General features: G+C 43.9%; 1 protein-coding gene across 6 annotated transcripts; it reads right to left on the reverse strand.

The window, feature by feature from the left end:
* Positions 1–2,429: 2,429 nt before the first annotated feature.
* On the reverse strand, positions 2,430–25,713 carry cntnap5b (contactin associated protein family member 5b). 6 transcript variants are annotated; one of them, XM_020042052.2, is made up of 24 exons: positions 25,432–25,708; positions 24,864–24,974; positions 22,666–22,859; positions 20,560–20,707; positions 20,155–20,358; positions 19,550–19,734; positions 18,982–19,125; positions 15,035–15,302; positions 14,786–14,929; positions 14,316–14,481; positions 13,194–13,300; positions 12,198–12,317; positions 11,603–11,809; positions 6,859–7,015; positions 6,507–6,634; positions 6,210–6,380; positions 5,741–5,959; positions 5,326–5,565; positions 4,479–4,739; positions 4,247–4,380; positions 3,822–4,125; positions 3,409–3,483; positions 2,861–3,184; positions 2,430–2,812 (listed from the first exon to the last, which is right to left on the reverse strand). In XM_020042052.2, the coding sequence occupies exons 1-24, from the start codon at positions 25,529–25,531 to the stop codon at positions 2,724–2,726; spliced, it is 4,200 nt and encodes a 1,399-aa protein (XP_019897611.1). In that variant the 5' UTR covers positions 25,532–25,708; the 3' UTR covers positions 2,430–2,723. The 6 variants fall into 6 exon arrangements, with proteins under 6 accessions (XP_019897611.1, XP_012995398.1, XP_019897614.1 ...); XM_013139944.3 differs by having other exon boundaries at positions 2,430–3,184; positions 25,432–25,707; XM_020042055.2 differs by lacking the exons at positions 20,155–20,358; positions 20,560–20,707 and having other exon boundaries at positions 2,430–3,184; positions 19,582–19,734; positions 25,432–25,706.
* Between the last annotated feature and the right edge of the window lie 809 nt (positions 25,714–26,522).

Below are 26,522 nucleotides of genomic sequence, written 5' to 3' on the forward strand. Positions count from 1 at the left end.
TCTGTCTTTCAGACTTTTTCCCAGTCTCCTTTTCTCCCAGTCTATCTTACTCTGTATTTTTCTGTCTTTTTCTCTGCCACTCTCTGTATCTCTCTGTATCTCTCATTGTTTCTCTTCCGGTCTTTCTGTCTCTCTAGCTATTTTTCTGTCCTTCTCTCTTTCATGTCTGTCTCTGAGCGATGGATGCTGATGTCTGCATCATTACAGTCAAGGACTAAACACCATGCTGCTTCTCTTGACACTTTATCAATAGACTGAAAATCACAATTTATTCATAACTTTTACCATAATAAAACACAATCAGTTCCCAACTGCGTTGCTTTTCAGGCCCACATAATATATGTCACAAACAAATGAATCAATTTGAAGTCTTTTTTTCCCCCTTAGCCGTGATCATTCCTTAAAACCTAATCAGACATACAGAGGGAAACTGTGGGAAGACAAAGCCCTCACGTACTGTGGCATCATCGCCGTCTCCGTGTCTATCTCTGTAGCTGTCACAACGGCTAGAGGAAGACATATAATCTCATTACCGTTATGTCACAGCCGTACTCAATCAACCATTCTATTGCGTTTTCTCCCTCTGTGACCGACCCGAGGCTAATGCTAGCTTTGTTGTTTCTCAATATCCAGCCGGGATTTATTCCGTTCTTTTTCCTGTGGGAGATCATAAATTTAACCATTAGAAGGTGTAAAAGCTTTGTGAAATATGTTACGCGTATATACAACTTGCTTTTAGTCTCTCATAGTACGTCATTGTGTTTACTCAAATGGGGAGAAGAGGACAGCACCAGTGGTGTAGACCAGAGAATAACACCACCTACTTTTTTGATTGTAGGATTTGCCTGCAGCTTGTAATTTTATTAATAACTTGCTGAGGGCAGAGGAGAGGGTAATGGACTACTCCATCACTCTGGGCCTCTAGATCTGCTCCTCCCCCAGTGAAATATGATAACAGTAGCCATCTCAATCATCCAACCAGCCCACTTTTCCCCAGTCCCCTAAAACTAAAGCTTGCCTTGAAGGCTAAATAAAAAGAAATGAATGGCTGCAGAGGAGCATTACTCATTAATTCGCTCTTCCAGCACTTTTGAGGAGTTTTCTTTTTCAATATCATTAGAATTGTCGATACATCAAAATGGCAGGCATAACAATGATATTTTTCGTTTTCAATATAACATGTAATAGCGTGTACTTTGTAAGGTCCTAATGTCAGATGGAAGAAATAAAGATTAGAAAAACAAATCCAATCTAATCACAACTTAAGCTATTGTATTCACATAAAGCTGTAAAAATGTTTTTTTTGTTTATTAAATATACATTTGTTTACAATATACCTGAATAATTCAATAAAACATATTTTAAATAAATATATTTTAATAAATTGTATTAAATAATTTTGTGAGTGAGGTCTGTACAACTTTCATAATAGAGGGAATGCAAGAACTAATGCACTTTAACAAGTACAACCAGAAATAAGAATACTTTATCGTGGCTATTCGTAGATGGAAATTCATAAGCTGAGCATATGATAACAAGTAATACAAAGCCATATGAAGCTTGCTTGCTGTTGTTCAGCTAACAGTGCATAACATTTCTTGAAAATTGCAGCTATGTCAATCTAAGAGCAAGCAACATGTTGTTCCAGAAGAGACTGCAGTTCGATAAAAGAGAGAACTTAGAATTCTGACATTGCTTCCGGCAACTGCAGCCTTTTACAACAGCCGAGGAGAACTTTCTACAGCATAACTTCTTCATTCAACAAAACTCACAACATCAACAACCAGTACAGAAGATCTCCTGAGACCAAACCTACCTTTCTACCCTAGACTCCATCTTATAATCTAGAGATGATTAATTTCAAAAGTTACAGGCACAATCACATAACATTGTACTGAACTACATCTGGACTCTTCAACATGATCCACCGCCCCAGTCCTCCGCGGTTCGCTAAATCATTACATGTTACTGGATGTCGCCGAAGTTAAACGCAGAAAGAATAAAGCTGTTATTGGCAGTGAGGGCGCAACAAACAACATATTGTGAACAGAAAACCGATGTGTTCGGAGAACAAGAGAGGCCAGTCGCAAAGTCCTTGGCACGCAGCCAGAATTCTATTAAGTGAGATCAGTGGTTTTCAGAGAGAGCAGGAACAGGTGTGCCGCGCGCCCAGGCCTTGCATGGACAGATGGTCCAACGTCATTAATCAGTCATTATCACATCCAGGATCCACAGGTGAATACGAGTAAGTGAGTTAGAGTGTTCGGCAACCGACCAACCAACCTCCACCGAAAATCACCGCAATTCCACATTCAGGACACACAAGGCTGTTTGAAGCCGGGCTTGATGACGTTGTGAAGATGGACTGGGCATTGTTTTTTTTCTGTTTCGTTCGAACTTCAAAGCTGATACGCGGTCAATGTAATGCGTTTTTTTTATTTTTATTTTTTCATTTGTTGTTTCACATCAAACGAGGTCCAGCTCTCATGGCCCGCTAAACAGCCTGTATGTGACAGAGCAGTGGGATCACCGTCCTCCATTAGCCACACAGGGAAAGGACCACCAGTGATCCTTAAAAAAAGGACAGACGACTAACACTGGGTTTTGTGGTGGCTGGTTGCTCTTCCCATAGAGGACTGTTCTGTGTTTGAGGCCGGGCAGTGCAAAGAGCGGGAGGCAGGGGGACGGGCGAAGGCGGCTCTGGTGTGTAAGACTCCGCGGAGTCATATGTAGTATTCCTTTCTACTGTGCCTCACAGAGCTGTGCAGGTCCTGGTTCATTTTCAAGCCTGCAGGGTAGCCGTGCTCCGGGCCTGCAGGGTAGCCGTGCTCCGGGCCTGCAGTGTAGCCGTGCTCCAGGCCTGCATGATAGACGTGCTCCGGGCCTGCAGGGTAGCCGTGCTCCAGGCCTGCAGGGTAGCCGTGCTCCAGGCCTGCAGGGTAGCCATGCTCCAGGCCTGCAGGGTAGCCGTGCTCCAGGCCTGCAGGGTAGCCGTGCTCCGGGCCTGCAGGGTAGCCGTGATCCGGGCCTGCAGGGTAGCCGTGCTCCGGGCTGTGTCTGGGATCCTTCTTCTGGGAGGCGGGGGACTTCTCCTGGGTGTGGGCGTGGCTGCAGCGTCGGTACAGGAAGCATGACGTCGGGGCCGCAGCGCAGAGGACGACGAGGACCACAGCAGCGACGAGACCTGGGGTGTGGGGGGGATACATTACATTGAGTGTACTTCAAGGTTAATCGTATTGCGTGGGATCCTGTAATGCGGTACGTAATAATGTCCCAATCCTCTGGACTTTGAGCAATGTTTGACATTTCTTCATTGTTTGAGGGAGGACGGCTGTACCACAGACAAAAAATTAAATAAGTTGCACTGTGGAGAAACACACATAGCTCGGTCGTGATCTTCTGGCTCACCTCCAATTACCGCTGAATCACTCTGCGTCGTTTTCTCCAGACGATCTCTGCCGCTATCGCCACGCTCGGAATGATCTTTTCCATGAACAGAGGAAGAAAGCGAAACAAAGGATTTTTTCAGACATGACCTTCAATTACATTATGCAGACTCTGAACGGAATAAGGGAAATTTTCTAAAGGCATTGCAATCAATGACACTTAGTCCTTAAGTCAATATGCTTGCTAATGTCAAATCCAGAAAGAGGTTGAGTTGATGAGTCATTACCGACCCACTCTGTGACATTTGCATCATTAGTACCCTGGAGTTATAGCTTTATTTTCATCACAGTCTGGTGATATGATAATATAATACCATATAAAATCCATATTGTGGAGCCAAACATGATTCACAGCAGCTATATATATATACTTACCAGAAATCGATTGTGATGTTGTACTATCAGCCAAGGCTCCACAGTTGGATTCAACGAGATTGCCAAGAACACGAACCAATGAGCTGCCACGATTCAAAATGGCCGCCTTCAGCGGTGTCAAATGATTGAACTGGACAGATGACAGGCAGCCAATAAAACCCCTGGACCCGGCCCAAAGCACCTCCTCATCCAAATCAGCAAGTCCTGCTGAAGTACTTGTGAGTTTACCCAAAGTCAGAGATCGCAGGGTGTTCATTTTTGTGTCAGAAGAAAGGTTGTATTTTTGGTCGGTGTCTTTGTCAATCTGATTTGGGAAAATATAACACATTTCCAAATTCACTTGAACAAGGTGGACTGAAAGACAAAACGACATCATGCTTTTCTATATATTAATGATGGGCTATATTTCTATAGATATCACTGACCTGTACATTCAAGTCCCTTCCCTCACGATGCATTTGGACCCGGTGGAGCTGCCCGTCAGCCAGGTTGAAGGCTTTGGGGACAAAGACCTCGGCTCTCCTCTCCCTGTTCAGACGGTACCAGATCTGCAAGCTCCCTGCAAAATGTGAGAAAATCGGAAAACAAAATTGCACCTATTCCAATAGGAGGCAGAAAGAGAGACGGAGGGCAACAAACAGAAGGAACGCTAGCTACCGTTGTTAGCCAGGATGATAGCCAGGTACTGCTGATGGTAGGTGCTGACACACAGCAGCATGGCAGGGGTGTGAGTTGTCAGAAAGCTGAAGGCGACATTTTCTCTGGACTCGCTGTTATGGGCGTAGATGGCTGAGGAGGGGCTACGGACTGGCTGCCTGATAGGAGACTGGCTAGCCCTGTCTCTGTTGCGGATGACTGGAAAAGGCATCTGGAAGCTGAAGGTCACGGAGGAGCCTCTCTCAAAGGACATTGACACTTCTGTTACAGGAAAACAAACCGGCATGCCGTTATCGAGGATGAATAATACTATACTGTAGTGCTGTGATCTCAGACACTGATTCAGACAGCATTTGAGAGGGTTGGCTTATTTAAATGTTGAACGGGTCAGAAGGAGAGGGATGTGCCAATTGAAAGAAACATGGCTAGATCAAATTATGGATCAAACAGAAGTCCAATTCTCTGAGGTTCTGACGAGCCGTGAAGCACGTTTGGAACCTCATTCAAACGACAGTGAATAGGTTATAGCTGAATATCTGATGTGATAAAGGCTGTTTTGTTGCCAGTGGATTCGTGGTGGCGTAGTCTCAGCAGTAGACCTTGCTGTACGTCAGCCATGCCGTGCACGAATGGAGCTTTTCAATGGCGTTCAATTCATCAGAAAATATAGTATCCCTACCGTTATACTAGAGACTCAGATTTATGGAAATGAAAGTATCTCATCTCTTTCACTCTTTTTCTTTGATTAATCCTTTAAAAAAAGAACTCTGTGCCCTAGCCAAAAAAGACAGTGGTGGACCCGGCTTCCTGCAAACTTTGGGCCTGACTGATCGTGGAGATGACTCACCTTTCTTACACTGAGGTCCAGCATACGCAGAGTGTGTACAGTCACAGACGTATCCACTGTTGTTCTCCAAACACCTTCCTCTGTTGTGACAGACGCTGGCGGAACCGCTGCAGTGACCGGGGCATCCCGGGGTCACCCCGGGGGTCAGTTTGGCCCGCTCCTCAAGGTCAAGGGTCACGCCATTCAGGGACAGTGCACGAATGCAACCGAGGAAACTGCTCTCCCTGGAGGCGGATCCGCCTGTCGGGAGAGTGTTCCGGGAAACTAACTGAAGATCTGCCCAACGTTAAGCTACTGATTGCAAAATTGATATTGTACGTTTGGTTTCAGTTGATCATTGGTTTGTTGAACAAGGTGAAGTGTGCAGATGTTGTGTCTTTGGCGTTGTTTCGCCAGGATCTAGAGCCCAACCTACCTACGAACAGCTGGCTTTTGAGCTGCAGGCGGTAGTGGCCTTCAGACGGTGCCTCCAGGGTGTTCAACGGCAGCCGATCCACCTGCAGGGAGGCCTCCTTTCGGTTGCGTTCGGCTCTGACGTAGTGCCACTGCCTGTCGTTCAGGGCGACCGGGGACGTCACAGTCAAGACCACCGGGCCGTTCCCCACGTCAAAGGTGAACGTCACAGCTGACGGCGCTGGACGGGATGGGAAGACACGCGCTCCGATTACAAACCTGCTCCATTTGCCTTCGGCTGGCGGTCTGCGGCTCCAGGCAGGGCCAGTGTCTCCGTTTAATCGAGATCTTTATCAGAGCTATCTAATGAAATACCAAAGAAGCCTCTATCTAGAAACTGGGGAAAAAAAAAGATATTTGAGGAGACACAAGTGTCTAGGGGGGGAAGGTGTGAATGATGATTGATTTGGGATTCAGGAAGGGACACTCACAGATCATCTTTAGAGAGATGAAGTCAGTGGGGCCCAGGTTCTCCAACAGAACACCAAAAGAGGCTGTGGTCTTGAAGTAGAGGGAGATGTCAGCACTGAGCTCAGCCTCAAATGTACGGAAGAGGAGAGAAGAAGACCCTGCATAGAAAGATGCTGCGTTCCCCAGAAACCCTGTGAACACATCGAAAATACAGTTCAACCCCACACCACTCCTCTGCTGCTGCAGAAATCCCTACTTCTCCATCACGGTTCTGACCACGTTTGGCACACGGTGACTTTAATGGAGTATGGACTTACTGTCCCCGCTACACTGGAGGGAACTGACGCTGAACACGGCTGCCGAGCCGCTTCGGTTGGTGTCTCCTATCACAATCTCCGTCAGTGGAAGGTGGTCTTTGTAGGACAGCGATCCTGTGTCGTTCACCCTGTAGATAATTGTCACGCAGAGGTTAAACACGTCACCTCAGTACACAAGACCTTTGATTGTCAAAGATGCTCTCCAAACTTCCATGAAGTACGCATCATAAGACTGAGTCACGCGTAAGCGGCACACGCGTGTTGATGCCGCCGGTCATGGAACCTGCGGTCCACTGTACATGTCGCACATGCCAGTTATAACACATATTCATGCGCTGCTTTCCACTGTTACCACGAGTGACTGTCCGCATCACAGTTGCAGAAGTAGTTCATGTCGATGCAGTTTTCCGCCAGGCTGCAGGAGCACTGTTGGACTGCAGGTTCGGAGCCCCCCCAGTAGGTCTGCTTCCCTCCGCTCCAATCCAGCCACCATGACAGGGGTGTGCCGTCTACAACCAACACAAGGAACATTTCAACACCACTGGCAGATAAAGGTGACATGATGTAACCAAACACTGAAAAATGACAGGCTACACTCGTTTATTTAACTGAAATCAAATGCATTGCAAATGCCCTCGAGCAGAAAAATATAAGCGCACCCGTTGCTTCAACAGCTTTTGTTGCCCCCTTTGGCAGAATTCACATAAGGTAGGCATTTCTTGTAACTGCCTATCAGTCCCTCATTGACTGGAAAGAATTTTGACCACTCTTCCATACCATCTTGCTTTAACAGTGTGATGTTATGGCTTTCTTTCAAGTAAGACTCAGGTCTGGGCATAGATACAGGTGCTGGTCATAAAATGTGAATATCATCAAAAAGTTGATTTATTTCAGTAATTCCATTCAAAAAGTGAAACTTGTATAATGTATACATTCATTCCACACAGACTGATATATTTCAAGTGTTTATTTCTTTTAATTTTGATGATTATAACTGACAACCAATGAAAAGCCCAAATCCAGTATCTCAGAAAATTAGAATACGGTGAAAAGGTTCAATATTGAAGACACCTGGTGCCACACTCCAATCAGCTAATTAACCCAAAACACCTGCAAAGGCCTTTAAATGGTCTCTCAGTCTAGTTCTGTAGGCAAAACAATCATGGGGAAGACTGCTGACTTGACAGCTTTCCAAAAGATGACCATTGACACCTTGCACAAGGAGGGCAAGACACAAAAGGTCATTGCTAAAGAGGCTGGCTGTTCACAGAGCTCTGTGTCCAAGCACATTAATAGAGAGGCGAAGGGAAGGAAAAGATGTGGTAGAAAAAAGTACCAGCAATAGGGATAACCGCACCCTGGAGAGGATTGTGAAACAAAACCCATTCAAAAATGTGGGAGGAGATTCACAAAGAGTGGACTGCAGCTGGAGTCAGTGATTCAAGATCCACCACGCACAGACGTATGCAAGACATGGGTTTTAGCTGTCGCATTCCTTGTGTCAAGCCACTCTTGAACAAGACACAGCGTCAGAAGCGTCTCGCCTGGGCTAAAGACAAAAAGGACTGGACTACTGCTGAGTTACGTTCTCTGATGAAAGTAAATTTTGCATTTCCTTTGGAAATCAAGGTCCCAGAGTCTGGAGGAAGAGAGGAGAGGCACAGAATCCACGTTGCTTGAAGTCCAGTGTAAAGTTTCCACAGTCAGTGATGGTTTGGGGTGCCATGTCATCTGCTGGTGTTGGTCCAGTGTTTTCTGAGGTCCAAGGTCAACGCAGCCATCTACCAGGAAGTTTTAGAGCACTTCATGCTTCCTGCTGCTGACCAACTTTATGGAGATTTCATTTTCCAACAGAACTTGGCACCTGCATACAGTGCCAAAGCTACCAGTACCTGGTTTAAGGACCATGGTATCCCTGTTTTTAATTGGCCAGCAAACTCGCCTGACCTTAACCCTATAGAAAATCTATGGGGTATTGTGAAGAGGAAGATGCGATACGCCAGACCAAACTATGCAGAAGAGCTGAAGGCCACTATAAGAGAAACCTGGGCTCTCATAACACCTGAACAGTGCTACAGAATGATTGACTCCATGCCACGCCGCATTGCTGCAGTAAATCAGGCAAAAGGAGCCCCAACTAAGTATTGAGTGCTGTACATGCTCATACTTTTCATGTTCGTACTTTTCAGTTGGCCAACATTTCTAAAAATCATTTTTTTGTATTGGTCTTAAGTAATATTCAAATTTTCGGAGATACGGAATTTGGGATTTTCATTACTTGTCAGTTATAATCATCACAAAAGAAATAAACATTTGAAATATATCAGTCTGTGTGGAATGAATGAATATAATATACAAGTTTCACTTTTTGAATGGAATTACTGAAATAAAGAAACTTTTTGATGATATTTTATGACCAGCACCTGTAAATTTTATGACCAGCACCTGTATTCCAAAACCCTTAATTTCTTTCTATGTTCTCTTTTATTTTGTTCTTCTACAGCTTGGCTTCCATGTTCTGAATCATTGTTCCGTTGTATGAGACATTTCCAGGTTAGCATAAACATTTTTGCAGAAGGCCTCACATTCTCCTCTACAGTAGTATTCTCTGGTTATGGAATTCATAGTTGACACAATGATGGCAAGCTGGCCAAGCCCTGCGGTAGCAAAGCAGCCCCATATCATAATGCTCCTGCCACCTTGCCTTACCTTTATATGAGGTTCTCATTTTCAAAGTGTTTTGTTTTTAACAAACATAACGTCTAGCAATGTGGTCAAACAACTCCACCTTTAACTTGTCTGTCCAGAGCACTTTGTTCTAGTAGTCTTGTTATTCTCCCAGGGGTTGACTAGCAAACGTCAGTCATGCATTTCAATCATTTTTAGAGCAGAGACTTTTGCCCTCCTGACCTCCAAATCTGTGCAGACACTTTCTGACATTTGAGTCATGCACTTTGATTTTGGTTGGAGACACCTGTACATCACTTAAAGTTATCCTGGGGTTCTTAAACTTAGTTCACCCTTCTGGCATTTATTTTTTCAAATCTGTTTTTTAAATACTGACTGTGCAAACATCCACTTAAAAGTGACAAAATCAGATTTTTGGCTGTTCAGATGTCAGTCATTTGCTGTGATGGCTTGCTAGTTACAGGGCTGGCTCTAGCCTTGAGGGCGCTCTAAGCAAGACAACACATTTCACTTGGAGTCGGATCACTTTCATCAACAGTATGTTAAATATATTGATTAGCTTGACTGTTAAAAATCATGATGGTTTCAAATAGTCTTGTTTCGGCAAAAAAAAATATTCTGATGTTTTTGGAAAAAACTGATGTCTCCCTTTCTGAATTATGGCTCAGCGGATTGGCAAATTCCCTACATTTAGAAAGAGCCTCTCCTCACTTATTTGATAGATTTGGCCCCAGATAAACAAATTCCAATATCATTGGATTGCTGCTGTTTGTGCTTAAGACTGGCTGTGTGTGATGACCGTCACACACAGGCAGGGCTGGAGGGGGGAGCTGTGGTCTGGGAGACTCTTAGTCATCCTTTTTTATTTCCTTCTTTCCTCGTTCCTCTGTTAATTCGGGTATTAATGACAATAATCTCATTTTTATATCAATATTTAGCTGCTTACTCAGCTTCAAATCTAAAATATTTTAAACAAAAAAACTGAAAATACATTTGTTCATTTAGAAACGCATGTCCAGAATATAGATTTCTATCTAATTTCAAACAATCTATAAATGTGGTTTGAAATGTGGTTTAAAATATCAGATTTTGTGTTTCTTCTGCTTGCTTCGACTGGAGGGAGAATTCAAATCAGGTATGGGAATAGAATGGATTTGAGTAGCTTCCACCTGTCAGCGTGAAAAATGCTTTAAAAACCAACAGTATTTGTGGGTCTTTTGAGATCAGCTATTGGGTTTCCACGACATGACCTGTCCTAGATAGATTGGTAGTGGTCTCAGACTATTCAGAGTGTCGGGGCATTTAAATTAGGCCTAAAGGAACATCCTTATCAGCCAGCCCAACCTTCCTCCAAGATATCAATTACGATATGGTTACATAACAGATACAAAAATCTATTTCATATTCCAATGCAGTTTAGGATGATTCTTGTCTAAAGGAAATTGCTTTACAAGTGTCATGAATTATCGTTCAGAAATGTCTTTTGATGTTGGCATGCCATGTTTTCCCAAGGGCCTGTGAGTCAAACCACGTTTTTGATCTGTATGGAAGGCTGGACCTTCTGGGTTATTCTAGAATTTTTTTATGACGTGCACCTATGGTTGCATCTGATTCTGAATCCAACGGATGGGATGATAAAGACAGATATACTGTATACTCACTTTTCCACCAAAGGAAACTGCAGATGATTATTTGAATTGCACGACTGATTGAAAAATGAAAAGTTACCTTTTGTCTTTGTTAAATTAGTTTACCCATATCTGTCAGTAGTGATGAAAGAAAGATAAATTATCCATATGTCCAAACAAACAAAGGTAAAAAGAACAAAAAAAAATGTCAGGGGGTGTACTCACTTCATCACACAGCACTGTAACTAGGATGAGACCATCTGCATTAATATTTCATATGAGAAAAAAAAGAACATGAATTTCCCAAGCGAGACAGCAGAAAGACTCAGTTAGGCTTTGTTCACAGTGGGAGTTGGAATCAAAGAGAGCAGAGGGTTCGGCAACCCTTGGGGGGGGGAGAATGACACAAACAAAACAAACCACATCGAAATAGAAGTCTACAGGACTAACTTTGAATACTTTTGAAAACTTTTTTGTTGGAAAAATCGAAATCCACCGACTTAAAAAGACAACTTGAGCTCTGTCAAAATGACTTTGTGTGCTTACTAGCCCTCTAATAATACACAACAAGAGAGGCTGGTAGAGGCCTCTAGTGGCCAAAATGCAGCTTTTGCACTGATGTTGCCACTGAAGGCTTCCGCCGTTTTAATTTAGTCAACTGGGTGGTTTCTCCAGCTTCATTGACTGATGCTTCCTGATCCATGCCCAAACGGGTCATTGGAAAGGGATCAGCCAGTGAATTGCACTCGTCAAGAACTACTAAAAAAAGGGTGAACTTACCCCAAGTATTGAAAAGTCTGGATTTCCTACAGCTGTAGACCACTTCCTGTTGGCAGTGTTTGGATCGTCCAATCAAAGTGCGTAGCTGTTCCAGAGAGGCGGTGTAATTGAACCTCATAATGTAAGGCTTCTGTGGTGTGGACCCAGTTACTCTCTGGTTCACATATCCACTGTTAATGTGGCCCACCACTGTCCACACAACGTCCTCTATAAGGAAGACAGAGCAGGTACTCGACGGCATTCACAGGACAGTCAGGTCAACGGCTCAGTCATTAATCCAGATTATCCCATTAGCCCAAGAAAGACTTTGGGTATGTGATTTTCCAAGAGTTTGTTTTCCCAGCTAGGTGTCCTTGACATTTCTAATTATAAACGTAATTGAGGTTAGTCAACTAGTGTATGGACATACGGCCAGACAAACGAATATGGCATGGGTTAACTGCTGGACACACTTCATGGAATTTGCCTAACATTCTATTTTATAAAGAATAATTAGAAACTCCACCAATGCAGTAAGTTTCCATGCCTTGCCTGTTCAAACCAGACAGCAGGCTGTGCTCACACTTCTCCTTTCCATGCCAATCCATGAACTCACCGGTCATGTTGCAGTAGACCAGCATTGCCTTTTGAGGACCGCTCCCATCTGGATCAATGTAAAAGTAGCCAGACTTGCTTTCCATTTGCCTATGTGCCTCACACGATGCCTCATAAATAGCTGTGGGAAGTAAGATCGATGTTTGAATCAATACTCCATGCTCTGGCCCATACCCACACATTAGTGTACAATGTGTTGCAGTGGATGTGATTATACTGTATACGCCAAAAGCTCTAGCGAAATTCAGTCTTCTTTTGGCATTCTGAATGTGTCAATGGTATTGGTGTGAAGTAGAGGACCATACAGGGGGCCATTAAAACAATTATAATAAGGATGTAATAACACCATGAATCAGGAATTGGTAAAGTAACCTTCACTGTATTGCCATATGACACCTTCATGGTAATAACGGTGTTCTGTGGCGGGAGATGGTGGAGACGATACTGTAACTACAGCCACTCGCTGTATATAGTATATTCACACTTGTAAAGAGGGTGGTTTGAATCCTGAATGCCGATTGGCTGATGGCCGTGGAATATGAGACCATACACCACGGGTATGACACCACATCGCCGTTTACCGCTCTAATTGCTAATTGGCGGCCAGTTTATAAGAGCCATAAGACGTCTCGGGGGTTTGGGATACATGGCCAATACGCCACGGCTAAGCGCTGTGTCCGCTGGGATGCGTCGCGCCTAAGAACAACTCTTAGCCGTGGTATATCGGCAATACACCACAGCCCCTCCTTCCTCATCACATATACACATGTTGTGCTGCACAGCTGCTCAACCAGTCTTAGAGCGCCGAAACACTTCTGGTTTTCATCCCCGTCCTTCTTATCAGCCACTAATTCAGTCCTGGGAAGAAACTTAAGGGTTTGGTCACTCCTGTGTTGTTGACCTGCGTGCCGCGTGTATTTTAACAGAGGGATGTGTTTCTGATAATCAGAGAGTCAGGGGGTGTGTGGCGGATGACGATAATGTCAAACTGACTTACAGTTGTGGCAGGTTTCTCCAGTGTAGCCTGTCCCTGAGCAGTCACAGTAAAATGTATCCCAGGATTGGGTGCATCGTCCGTCATGCTCACAGAAATTGGGCAGACATCTACGGACAGAGGAAGAGAGGAAAAGAGAGGGAGGGAGGGTGGGAGAGAGAGGCGCGTGTTCAAACTCCAAACATAACTCAAGACCGCAGAGCTGCATACAGACGCATTAAATGGCATTAACACTTCTTCCACGGTCTGTGTCCTCCACCTACTAGCTGCTGTGTGTGATGTCTTCCCTGTCTGTGTCCTCCACCTCTCGATACCTCCATCTCTCTGCCCTCTATCCCTCCATCTCTGTATCCCTCCATCTCTCTATCCCTCCATCTCTCCCTCCTCTCTGTTCTATCCCTCCATCCCTCTTTCCCTACCCCCCCTCCATCCCTCTTTCCCTACCCCCCCTCCATCCCTCTTTCCCTACCCCCCTTCCATCCCTCTTTCCCTACCCCCCCTCCGTCCCTCTGTCCCTCCATCCCTCTGCCCGTCTGCTCAGCCAGCATATAGAGAGGAGTGTGACTCTTGGAGCGAACCTTATCACTGCTGCCTGCTCTGACAAAACCATAACATCTTTCTCACTCAGCCTAATACCTAAAGCTGGCAAGAAGGAAAATTAACACTGGCAGGGATAGATGCCCAGGGAGGGATAGGAGACAGAGAATGCACACGCACACAGACATACACAACGCGCGCACACACGCTGCAGTGTGAATGTAGAAGTTAATTCACAGGATGTTTCCAGTGTTGGCAGTCTGGTTGTAGAGGCATGCAGTCCAGGGATTCCCAAACTACACCCTATTCACTATCCACTTCACTTCTTTTTGACCAAGGGCCAAAGGGCTTGGGTCAATTTGCCCTGGTAAAAAAGTAATTAACTATTTAGGGATTAGGGTACCATTTAGGATGATCCGCAGAGAAGAAAATCTAAAGGTTTCTGTGGTAATTGGTGTCCTTCCATCTGATTCCAGGTCATGACAGATTCAGGAGGCAGAAACAGAAATACTTTTCTTTCAACAACACTGAACAGTGTTTCAAATGAGAACATTCTGTAACCTATTTGTTGAGATTTTGTGAGCGTACCTGTCACGGATGCCGCAGACATCAAACTTAAGCTTGCTGTGATTACCCAGAAGTCCTTGTTGCACATGGGTTAGATTAATAGGTTGGTTGTTCAGGACAATGTGACGAATGCACCCCTGGAAGGACACAGTGGGGTTTTTACACCCAGCACTGTATTGGGGACAACCTGTCGGAATGATTGACAATATCGACCAAGATTAATGGATATAAACAGATGCCCCGTCTCTATACATTTCTCCAGACTACTTCAGCAGCTAAAAAAAAGTCCTCAAAGAATCAATAGTCACTTTTCAATAACAACTACAAAAAATGCATTCCTTTAGGAAATCTGTTAAACTGTTAATCAAGTGTGGCCTGAATCATTACAGAAATAATAATCACAACACATTTGGATGAAACTCCGATTCTGTTTAAAACACACTGAATTTCTGGCGTCACATTATAATAGTCGAAAGATTTCCGTCAATTACCTCCAAAGAAAACCCCATTGACAGAGTCTTCATGTCTCTGTACATCAACTGCAGAGGTTGGCCCATTGTCCAGGACCAGAGAAACCTTAAGACCTCTGCAGCTTAGACCAACAGAGTGCCACAGTCCATCAGATACATCCAAGTCTGGGAGAAATAAAACCAAAAACACAACATGAATTCCAACATCTACAGCAGCCCTCCAAAATCAGTGATTTATTGTGATAGTAGCTAACTTAGCGTTCTGCTCACCTATGGAAATATTTGTCTTTTGCTCCGAAGAGCCATGGACTATCAGGTGTAGTTGGCCACTGCTGATGTAAAACACCAAGTGCTGTGACCCGCCATTGGTGTAGAACAGTAACCCCTCCTGGTTCCAGGTCCGGAAATGGAAGTGCACCTCCAAGCCCCAGAGCCCGGGAGGCTCCAGAGGGACGTAAAGGTAGCTACTGCTAGAAGACTGGAAGGTGCTGGACGCCATCTGGGGCTGGGCCTCAGAGCATGAGAAGGTTACGTTGCCCTGGGAAACAGGAAGAAAAAGTAAATGCAGATGAGCCATTTTAACTTTTATTAAGGAGGAAAGCATGAAAACTACTGTGGCAGTTGGTTGTCATAGGGTCTGGTAGTCACAGGAGTTGGTTGTTACAGGGTTTGGTTGTCACAGAGATTAGTTGTCACAGGGGTTAGGAATGACAGGGTTTGCCTGTCACACGGGCTGGTTGTCACACGGGCTGGTTGTCACAGAGGTTGGCTGTCACAGGGTTCGGTTGTCACAGAGGCGGTTGTCACATGGTTTGGTTGTCACGGGGGTTGGTTGTCACACGGATTGGTTGTCACATAGGTTGGTTTTCACAGGGGTTGGTTGTCACAAGAGGTGGTTGTCACCAGTGGCGTTGTTTGGGTAAAATCACTAGCGTATTACATAAAACTGTATAAAAATTGTGTTGTTTGTATATTAGCTGTTATTTATAGCCTACGCCACTGTATGGAACAGACAACAAGTAGGAAACAAACAACCAACACATGGGTGGTTAACGAAATTCATCCACACGTTTGTTTCAAAGCTAAGCTTTTCTGTTTTCTCTCATGTCTAAACAGTTGCTTTGTGCTTCTTCATTTGTCAGTTCTATTCATTCTATACATTCTATTGTCCCTGTCTATCTCCAAAACTGGTGAGCGATTCATCAGCTGAAGCTGGATTGCTCCAATCACAATATCCTGTCTAATAGTGGGGTCATTCACTCAGTCTGATATGCTGCTGGTCGTACTAGCATGTGGGTGCAAATCCACTCACCACCTCTGTCACCACCTGTTTGGTTCTGTGTTTCTTTCTGTAGGAGGGATTGGTACTGCGTACCTTGCTCATTGCCTATGTGGATTGCTATTAATAATATTACAGAGATGTTATTGTTGGTAGTACCGTATACATGATAATGTGATGACAGTGTGTTACTCCAGAGGACCAGAACCTAATGCCAATACGACGTACTCCCACGGCTGTTCCGAGTTCTCCCAAAACAATTCTAACAAATACTCTGTGTTTCCTGTCTGAATTGGTCGTGGAGTCATGGAAATGTCAGATTATGTTGAGGTACTATCTGCTGTCAATATATGTGAAAGCAATGTCCCTGGAGGTACAAGGTTTTCGTCAGAGAGTAAAAATATGTACGTTTTTGATGGAAAATTGAAATGAGCTGATGAAAACCAGAAACAATACATAGTTATCCAGCTCAAGGACTGTTCGATTCAGTACCCAGAAAAAAAAAATATTCAGAAATACTGGTCCTAAAAAACACACAAAGTAATTAAAACTATAGGCTACCCAGCCTTCCCTCTCATTAAAAATGAGCCAGGACAGATCTTGAATGTGACATTCTTCGCACACACACGTCGGACACATTAGCAGATCAAATATTATTCATGGTCATCTGAGTGGAAAAGTCAAATGTCATTACTAATTCAGTGTCTGTGTCCAGGGAAAGAGAGAGGTAGCGGTGAAAGGGACTACAGTGTTCAGACATTTCTGATAAACAAGCTCAGCACAGTTCAGTGGATCACACGTGCTAGGAATGCACACAGGAGAACACCACGCAGGTGATGGCTCTCTACCGGACGCATGACAAAATGGCACCATATTCCCTTTACAGTGTACATGGTGTCCTATTGACCCTGGTAAAAAGTAGGGCACCATACAGGGAGTAGTGTCCTAACAGGAACCCTCTTCACATTTATATACAGTCATGTGAAAATGTAAGCATACCCACGGGAAAGTTGTCCCTTTTCACCTATTTTGACATTTGGATTATGTAATCTTCACACAAAATGATTGACACTGAAAAGGTTATACTTTGCAATCATTTATTCATTAAAAATGAAAAGATATGCAATTTGAACAAATAAGTACACTCTTAGCTCCAATAGCTGATTGGGCTGAACTAATTTAATGTAGCCTTTTCCTTTAAATGTCTATCAGTCTCTTATATTGACTGAGTGGAGTTTCTGCCCACTCTTTACAGCACTGATTCAACGGTGTCATAAGGCTTTCTTGCATGCATGGCCTGCTTTAAGACCCCCACAGCATTTTGATAAGAATTCTGTTGTAGTTTTGTTTGTGTGTTTTGGATCATTGTTATGATGTAAGATCCATGCTTGGTTCAGCTTAAGCTTTCCAACATGGCCTCACATGGTCTTCAAGAATTATCTGGTACAAGATGGAATTCACGGTTGGCTCAATGAGGTAAGTTGGCCAGGCCCTGAGGCAGCAAAGCAGACCCATACCTTAATGCCAGCGCCTCCATGCTTTATGGTGAGTATGAGGTTTTACTGTTAAAAGGCACAGTTTAATTTTTGCCTAACATGGTGTCTGGCATTGCAGTGAAAACACTTAATCTTTGACTCTGCCGACAGCACATTGTTCCCGTAGTTTTTGTCTGCCTAAGATCAGTAGTGTCTTTACATTCATTTTGAGAGCAGAGGCTTCTTCCTTCCTGACCCCCCATGTAGGCCAGGTTTGTGCAGTCCATTTCTGACAGTTGATTCATGCATTTCAACATTGACAGAATCCTGTAGATTCCCTGAGGATTTCTATGAGCACCTTCCTGTCAGCTCTTGGAATTAATTTTGTGGGACTATCTGTCCTATGAAGATTGAGAGAGGTCTGGAATTTTGTCTGATCGACAATGTAAAGATGCAATTCAAATTGCTTGGAAATGGCTTTGTAACATCTCCCAGACTAATGGCGTCAATAATCTTTCACCCAGAGGGTCTGTGATCTTGATGATGTAGCATGATGTGGTACCACACAAACATATGGTTATGACCAAACCAGATAAGGTTTCTGATGTTCACTGAAGGCTGGACCCTGGCAGTAACTCCCTATTGATCATCTGATTCTTTGCATCTGATCTGGCGCATCTGAACAGTTAAGGTAGGGGTGACGGTAATGGCAGGGCACAAACTTTTTCCACATAAGGAAATTGCATCTCTGTTTATTTTCATCGCATAACTAGTTTTACATTATTATAATTTTTTTGCGTGGGCCAAATAACCATGTGTCCAAATGTGTAAAAAATACAGCTTTTCAGGGAGTCGTAGTCAGTTTCACATGACTGTAAAGGGAATAGCGTGCTATTAGGAATGCACACATTTCCCACACAGACAAGGCTGTCTGTAAGATAGAAGGAGTGGGAGGCCATGGCTCGGCAACTGCTTCTAATTGGACACCAAAGGGTTCTGCAGATAACTGTGATTATTACATGAAAAAGGCAGTGCAGGGGCGTTCTGTAATGAACCGAGAAAAGTACATAACTACATTTAATTATTTATTTATATCCTTCTAAACACCCCTGAGTTCACATATGCAACATCTTACAGCACTGCAGCTTTCTAAACATATTCTGAAATATGGGAACATTCATGTCACCAAAACTAATCACAGTCATCCATTTTAGTATGTTAGCAGATGCTCTTATCCAAAGCTATTAGAGGAGCAATCACGGTTAAGTGCCTTGCTCAAAAGCACAACGGTTACTGGTCCAACTCTCTAACCATTAGATTCCGCCCTCGTGGGTTGTACAGTACGGTTTGTGTAAGTAATTTTTTACTTAAACCAACTGATATTTTCATTCAAGCTAGTTTAGTTGGAGTTTAGTTGGAGTGTAGTTTGCGCGTTACGTATATTGTGCTGTTTAGATTCTTACCACACTGTGTATCTGCAGCTTGCGTCGCTTGGCCAGGTTGATGATGTTGACCCCGTTGTAGTACAGGTTCTCTATGCAGCCATGGAAGTTCTTCCTCAGGAAACTCCCTGGTTTGCCTGGTATAGGAATGCCTCCGAAGCTGAGCTTTGTGAAACAAAAGAGAGTGGGATCACAATGATATCTTACTAATCTCCCTTTCTGTGCACCAGTATACAGCTATCTGTATTTGTTAACACATTCAAAAGTCTCACAGTGTGAATGAGGTCCAAAGTCAGATTTTTAAAAATGATTTTTTAAATCAATAGATAACCCTAACCCTTTTTAAAAGATGTTTATTACGGTCAGTAATGGACTCTTATTGACAATGTCCACTTAAATCTAAAAAAATATATATAATACAGAAAAGAATAAGCCTGGGTAATGAAGAGGCAGACGTGTTATGAATCTGTGTGTAATCTCTCAAAACATATATTTTCTGACTGGCATGTCCGCTCATTGTGCCGAAGATTTCTTAAGTCACTCGAAGTGGCTCTGGTGACAACCGAATACATTCATACTGGTGCCACACCTCATAGTCCACCTCCAGGGAGCCTTCCACACCTGTGGTGCTGAGGTGGCGCGTGTGTCCGTCCACAGTGAGGTTGACCTGCTTGTTGGAGCGTTTAACCAGGACCGAATGCCAGAGCTCGTCGTCCAGAAGACTGCCAATGCCCACTGACACATTCCCACTGCCGGGATAACGCTTAGCGTCGTCTGAGGGGGGGGGGGGTGAGGGGTAGGGGGTGGAACGACACAAAATCAAATTCGATACGTCACATTTTATTTCAGAGAAGTAATCAGCAGTCACAAGTTGGCTGTGCAGATACCCAGCCGCTAACGAGATGTTGGGTTAGGAAAGAGTCTGTGGTCGGTTGGGGAACCTAGGAGGAGATGCATTTGAAGAGCAAGGCTCAGAGAGGTGGCCAGTCCTCTTGTGGCCGCGCCAGGTGGCCGTGGCATTATCACAGTTGGTCGTTAATTAATATATTCGGAAAACAATCAGACGACCGCCGTGTCAACGCGCATGAGTCCGAACAAGTGGGCCGCAGAAGTGAAGAGGTGAAGTGTCTTAAAAGTCAACCGCTGTTCTTACGGAACATTTGATCACGAGACCATTGGCCATCGCTCACCCACCCAGGTTTAGGTGGAGAACCAGGGTTCCCTGATACAGCTCCAGGGTCAGATAGTCGCCGCGATGCCCCTCTCCGTGCACCAGCACGCCGTACGCACCGTGGCTCTTAAACCTGAGGGAGATCACATCCTTCACTGTGCTCTGGGACTTTTGGTTGAAGCGGTACAACAAAGCGCTCCTGCCATTGAAGTCCGCCACGTCAGACTCTGCAAGCCATTGATAGAGGAAAGGTATTTAGACGACAGCGTGAGACTACCCACCGACTGACTAACGCCAGGAAATACGTTAGCGCTTAATAAATAACGCGTTAGCGTAGACAAACACTGACAGACACGCAAACACACACACACGTAAGACACACGCACAATCCCACTCTATCGTCACCACAGACAGCCCTATTAACTCACTGTGTACACAGCCATAGGCTTCCACTCGGAGGCCGATCCAGCCAATGGAGCTCCAGTCCAGAGGGACAAAGCGTAGGAACCTGGCTGTGATGGAATGGATCAGCTTTTGTAGAACCACACCCTCTGAGTTCGTGTTGCCTGGGAACGCCTGCAAGGAGCAGGAGAGGGTGGCTTTATGAGCTTAGTAAGACACATTTAAATGGAGCTCTTTAAAATGGCTGCAGCCGGTAAAAAAAAAGCCATCATTCATTTCTGGAAAAGCCATGAAAAGACAGCAGTCAATGATACAAAAGTTTTGTGAGACTTTAGAATACGCTCAGAATCCTTTAAGTTGTCTCGGAAGACGGCTTTGCTGTCATGTAAAGATCTATATTTTATTTTCCACAACTTCTGAGAGGAACTGTCCCGAGCATGAGAGTCAAGGGGATGATTAATCTCTTTTATGACTTCTATTGATTCAGCAGTGGAGGGCCTAAGCCCATCCGAAACCATTTGTTGGACTTTCAGCATCAGAAGATGCAATGCGAATGCTGTCTCGGGCGGGCCCAGTGGCCCACACAAATCGATTCAGAAGTTGTCAAAAAAAAAAAGAAAAAAAGAAAGCAATTCAAATCAAGCAGAAAGAAAGGCAGCTAGCTAGAGGCTAGAAGACTCTGTTGACACTATGTTTATGCTGTGTAACTCTCAAGCGGCCAGACCAAGCTTCCAGAGTGCAAGTGTTCAAGTACAGAGCGCTGAGAACAGCTGTGGGTTGCTGAGGTAAACAAAAGTTAACATTTGGTATTTTCAGTAGTTTGAAATGTTTTTTTTTCTTTCTGTCTATCTGAAATGCTTTTTTCTTTCTTGCTTGGCTAGGCTACTGGTTCAACCTTGCTGGCGACAAATTTCTTTTTCGCATTTTACCGTCTTTGTGATCGCAAAGGAAAAATCGCAAAGGAAAAATGAAATTTCATGTTTCAATATTTAGTACTCTAACAGGCACTCTTACCCAATTTCAAGAGCAATTGGGGTTAAGAGCCCAAAGGCCCAGTGTCTGGATTTTTAACTGGATTGAGGATAGAACCAGTGACCTTTCGGTTTCTGGCCCTACAGTAACCACTAGGCCAGAGGTAATGAACACTCTCCTCAGCGTCTTCCAGATTTATCATAATTTTATTTTAGCCCTGAACAGGCACACCTGATTTACTGCACTAATCAAGGGTTTATAATTGATTAGTTGGCAAGTAGAATCAAGTGACTGGTCTGAAAATAAATGTGTCCCCAAGCTATTGGGCACAGTCCTTATGACTCTGGAACGCTTTACATTTGAAGTTGGCCATTAGGGAGGGACCATATAATTCTATTGGCGTGTGAAGTATTTGTCATCTTTTGATGTTAGCGAATCAAAATACAGTGAGAATTAGATGAAGCTGCATTTCTGACATTTGGTCATGTAAACGAACAATACGGTTACATCCAGTCTTGCTTCAGCCAGCCACTTCGTGCCACCAGGTAACAGACAGTGCCACATTTTAATGAAGCTAGAGTCGGTACTAGCAAGCCAGCTCAGCTTTGCAGTACGATCCCAGAGCTCTTCCACAGCAATGTTCCAATATAGCCATTGGTGCCTGGCTGCACAACACACATGAGGTAGTGTGTCGTGGGAGATGATTGGTCAGTAGACTAAGCAGGTTAAACCAATGCCTAATGCAGCAAGATTTTTCACAACTTTCTTACTGGCTCGACTAATGAAGGGCATGTTTGTTAAAGTGTTCCACCAGACCGTCCACAAATTTGGGCGGAAGTTTCTGGGAACGAGATTACACTGGAATAGATCAAATACATGGAACGGCTGGGGGTCTCTGAGGAGAGGGTTTAAGGCCTCTGCACTGGGCTATTCCCAAATAAACAAATATACAGTATATCTGGTATGTTTGACTGCTACACATCTTAAAGTCGACAGCAGGAAGCTCACTGAAAAAGTAATTAATCCACAGATTATTAATGCGCAGACAGTCATGCGGTCTCATTGGCATGTCAGGCAACTGAAAGCCGCTGAAAGTAATGACTCCCATCATTAATTCATCCCCAGCTGACAGGCAGATATGCGGCCGGGCTGGGGCTCACCCTGGTATCTTCGTCTTGTCCGTAATGCTTCCAGGCGAGGCCGCAGTCACTGAAGAGAAGCATGTAGCTGGTCACCCAGTCAGAGCTCCCCGAGCGACCCTGTGTAGCAATGGCTGTGACCTCCATCTTCTCCCTGAGGTCCAGCTGGAGCCAGGGCTGTCGGTCTGACCTCTCCGGGGCCCAGCCGCCCTGTCCTAGAGCAGGGACGGGTGCAATGAATGCGTGTCTCTTTGTGATTGCGTGTCTTTCTCTGTACGAATGTGCGTGCGATTGATTAGAATCGTTTTTATTATTAAAGTGCCCAGGCTTCTTCTCGGGCGAGGGGCTTATAAGACTGTGTCTATGACATGTTCTGTAGTATTGGGAGGAATTAAGTATTTTTTCTTTTGGCTCTATACTCCAGAAATTTGGATTTGAAATCAAACAATTACTATAAGGTTGAAGTATACACAGGTTATCTGATTTTATTCAGGAGTGTTTGAGCACATACTTGTTTAACCATATAGAAATAATTAGTTTAAATACACACTCCCCTATCTTAGGGAAACAACATTCTAAAACAGATTAGGAATGTCATTGATCACTAATATTTAATTTTCAAAAACATTCAATAACGGCTACAAGTCTTTAACACATTGACCACATCAGATACTGGATATATTTTTTGGTGATGCTCTGCCATGGCTTTACTGCAACCATTTGTGTACAATGGTTGCCACATTTTTATAAATAAGTATTCTTTCTGATACGTCAGTATGTTCTGTCACATTCTTTGTGTAGGCACAAGAAGTTGTGTATGTTTCGCCTTGCTCATTGATTGTCGGCTTTTCATTCTGAAGAGTATGCATAAAACTGAATTGAATTCCCAAACTAAGAAATAAATACCTACAAAAATACCCTAAAATAAAAGCAGAACATCTCTGATTAAAGTTTTTCTACATCCTCATAACAATTAGGTGTTTTAAAATCTAGGTTTTGAAGTGGAGAGACAAAAACAGGTATAAAGCAAACAGACAGGCATCATGGCATTCAGTTACTATGTGACTGAACATTAGAACAGGGAAAATGAATAACCTAAGCGAATGGGAAAGTGGTGTGATTGTTGATGCCGCTGTTGATGAAGCCCACTAGTTCTAGTCTCTCTGAACTAGCTGCCCTCCTTGGCTTTCATGAATGACAGTGTCTATGGTTAACCAGGAAAGGTTTGCCGAAACAAAACAAAAATCTAGCCAGTGGAAGCCCTGTGGGAGAAAACAGCATGACGAAGAGAGAGCTCAAATGAGAACGGCAAGTATCGTTCAAACCAATAGGCTTTCTAGCAGTGGTGCGCCAAAGGGCATTGGAACCTGAACTCATCGGCCCTCGTCGTGGATGGACTACACATAAGATGACCACGTCGTGTTCCACTCCTATCGGTATAAGAAGAAGCGGCCATAGCGGACACCGTCAACATTGGACAAATTTAGAGTCTCTAACCACGCCTGATCTGACCGAGCCCGTCCCCTCCATTTGGCACAGTCGGGATTTGGCATAAGCAGTATGAGTTTATGAACCAATCCTTCCTGGTGTCAAGGGGTCCAGCTGGTGCCGGTGGGGTAATGGTGTGGGGCATGATTTCCTGGCAAACGTCAGATGCCCTTGATATCAATGGAACAACGTTGCTGCTGACCAGGTACATCCCTTCATGGCTACAGATCACCCTTCCTCTCATCGATTCACAAACGGCAGGATAATGTGCCTTGTTATTAAGCACTCGTTTTCTCCGAACGGTTCCAGGAACACAAAGGCAAGGTTAGTTTACTTGAGTGGCCGGGCACAGTCCACAGAACTTAACCCTTCAGAACATCTCTGGGAAGAGATGAAATGAGCAGTTCGCAGCACGAAAGTACAGCCGTCGAATCTACTGCGCGGTGCCATCGTGTGATCACGGGCCATCACCCCTGAGGAATGTTTCCAGGAACTTGATGAATACACGACCCGTAGATTTTATGCACACGCACGGTCCCCCTCCACGTGTACATGAGGGCGTGCATTAATGTGTGTCTGTGTGTTTAGGGGAAATAGGCTGAAGCAAACATACATTTCAGTGTCTCTGAGAAAATGGGAAAAAATATTTTGTTAATGACGCAGGCCAATAGAGTCCATTTCTCCAGTGTATCTGGACATATTTAGCATACAGTGGATGAGTCAATACTTACCCTCTCTTCTGTTCAGCTTAGCAAAGTGAGGCAGCTGATTGTTGGAGGATGTTGAAGAGCTTTTGAAGGATGACTGAGGCAGAACTGATAGCAATGGTCCATTGCAATTATCTGAAAGAGGATCATGGTTACGCTATACAGCGAGTGAACAATGGTGTCAAACACTGCCATCTGGTGATGGTAAAGAGGCAATGTCCCAATCAACAACCTGAAAGAGTACCGTACTTCATCACATCCTTCTCCAAAACAGGCTACACTGAGCCAAATAACGCATTTAACACACGTCCACTTTAAGTCGAAATAGAAAGCAGGCAACTGTATAGACAATCGAATTCATTACCACTTCGCCGAATGGATTTTTCCCATCCTTAGCCCAACTTGTCTACGTAACATATGACAAGTGTCCAATGTGTTAAAAAAAAAAAGAAACCGACCAGAGTTACTATCTGATTAGAAAATATTCCTAAAAAATATGGTATCAACCTCTGTTCTAAGTATTGTCAGTGACGTACAGCAACCTTAACACAACGACATCAAATTGACTGCGGTATACTTGTAATGTACTTACTTGCTGCATGTGTGGATACACAAAAACACACAACAAAGACACTGAATGAATATAACCATGAGGCGCCTCTCGAGCTCATCTTCGCCAACACGGCAGACATATTATCCAAGTCACAGCATCTGTCCGTGGCCTCTCCAGAAAGTAGCTCCAAACGAATGCGCGCCGTCGCTCAGAATGTTCCACTGGCTTTCCAGCTCACCCTTCTAAACATTTTTGTGAAAGCCATGTGAATCGTAAAGACCCTCCCACAAATATTATCTTAGAGACGTTTTTTCCAATGCAACAAAGTTGGCTATTTATAAGTACAATTAGGTTCATCGTCAAAAAGCACGCCAGTGGTAAATCTTATTCGCGTGCAATTCGACGCACTGATATCGTTGTTATCCAAGCTTTAGCAGCCTATCTATCAATATAAAATCAATCAGGATCTTGCACAAAGCGGTGGGTAGCGCATCTCACCTGCCTCATTTGCAAACGCGCGTGCACGTGTGTTCGTGTGCAGTGCCGGCTCTAGCCTTTTAGAGGCTCTAAGCAGAATTCGATTTTCAGCCCCCCCCATCCCCCCTTTTAATCAAACCGATGAAGTTTTATGTAAAAAAAAAAAAACATTAATATAATAAAAACAAATGTAAGCAAACAACAAAAAAAGATAAATTTAAAGCTATACAATGATATATATATATATATATATATTTATTTTTTTGTTCAAATTAAGTGTCTTGTGATCAGCAAAGGTATCTGTTTTCTGTTTTTAAAAAAGTGTTAACCAAAAGAAATAACATAAAACGTTCTTGCTTATAAAAGTGCAATTAAGGGGGATACTGTTCCATGATTGTATGAAACACAGCCATGAATTCCTTTTTCCAATTCACCCATAACCTCCCTTTTTTTTATGTTCTTTCCTTTTTGGAGGCAAATTCATTAATTATCTCCTCATATGAGAGCTGGCTTCCAAGCTGGTGGTTTATCCTGTTTGTTGCCAGTCCACTAAGAAGTTCTTGTGCCATGGAGGACCTCAGGTAAGTCTTGATTAGTTTGAACTTAGAAAAGCTACGCTCTGCTGAGGCCACTGTGACTGGGAGAGTACAGGC

This window comes from Esox lucius, chromosome 22, assembly GCF_011004845.1.
Source record: "Esox lucius isolate fEsoLuc1 chromosome 22, fEsoLuc1.pri, whole genome shotgun sequence".
Lineage (NCBI taxonomy): Eukaryota > Metazoa > Chordata > Actinopteri > Esociformes > Esocidae > Esox > Esox lucius.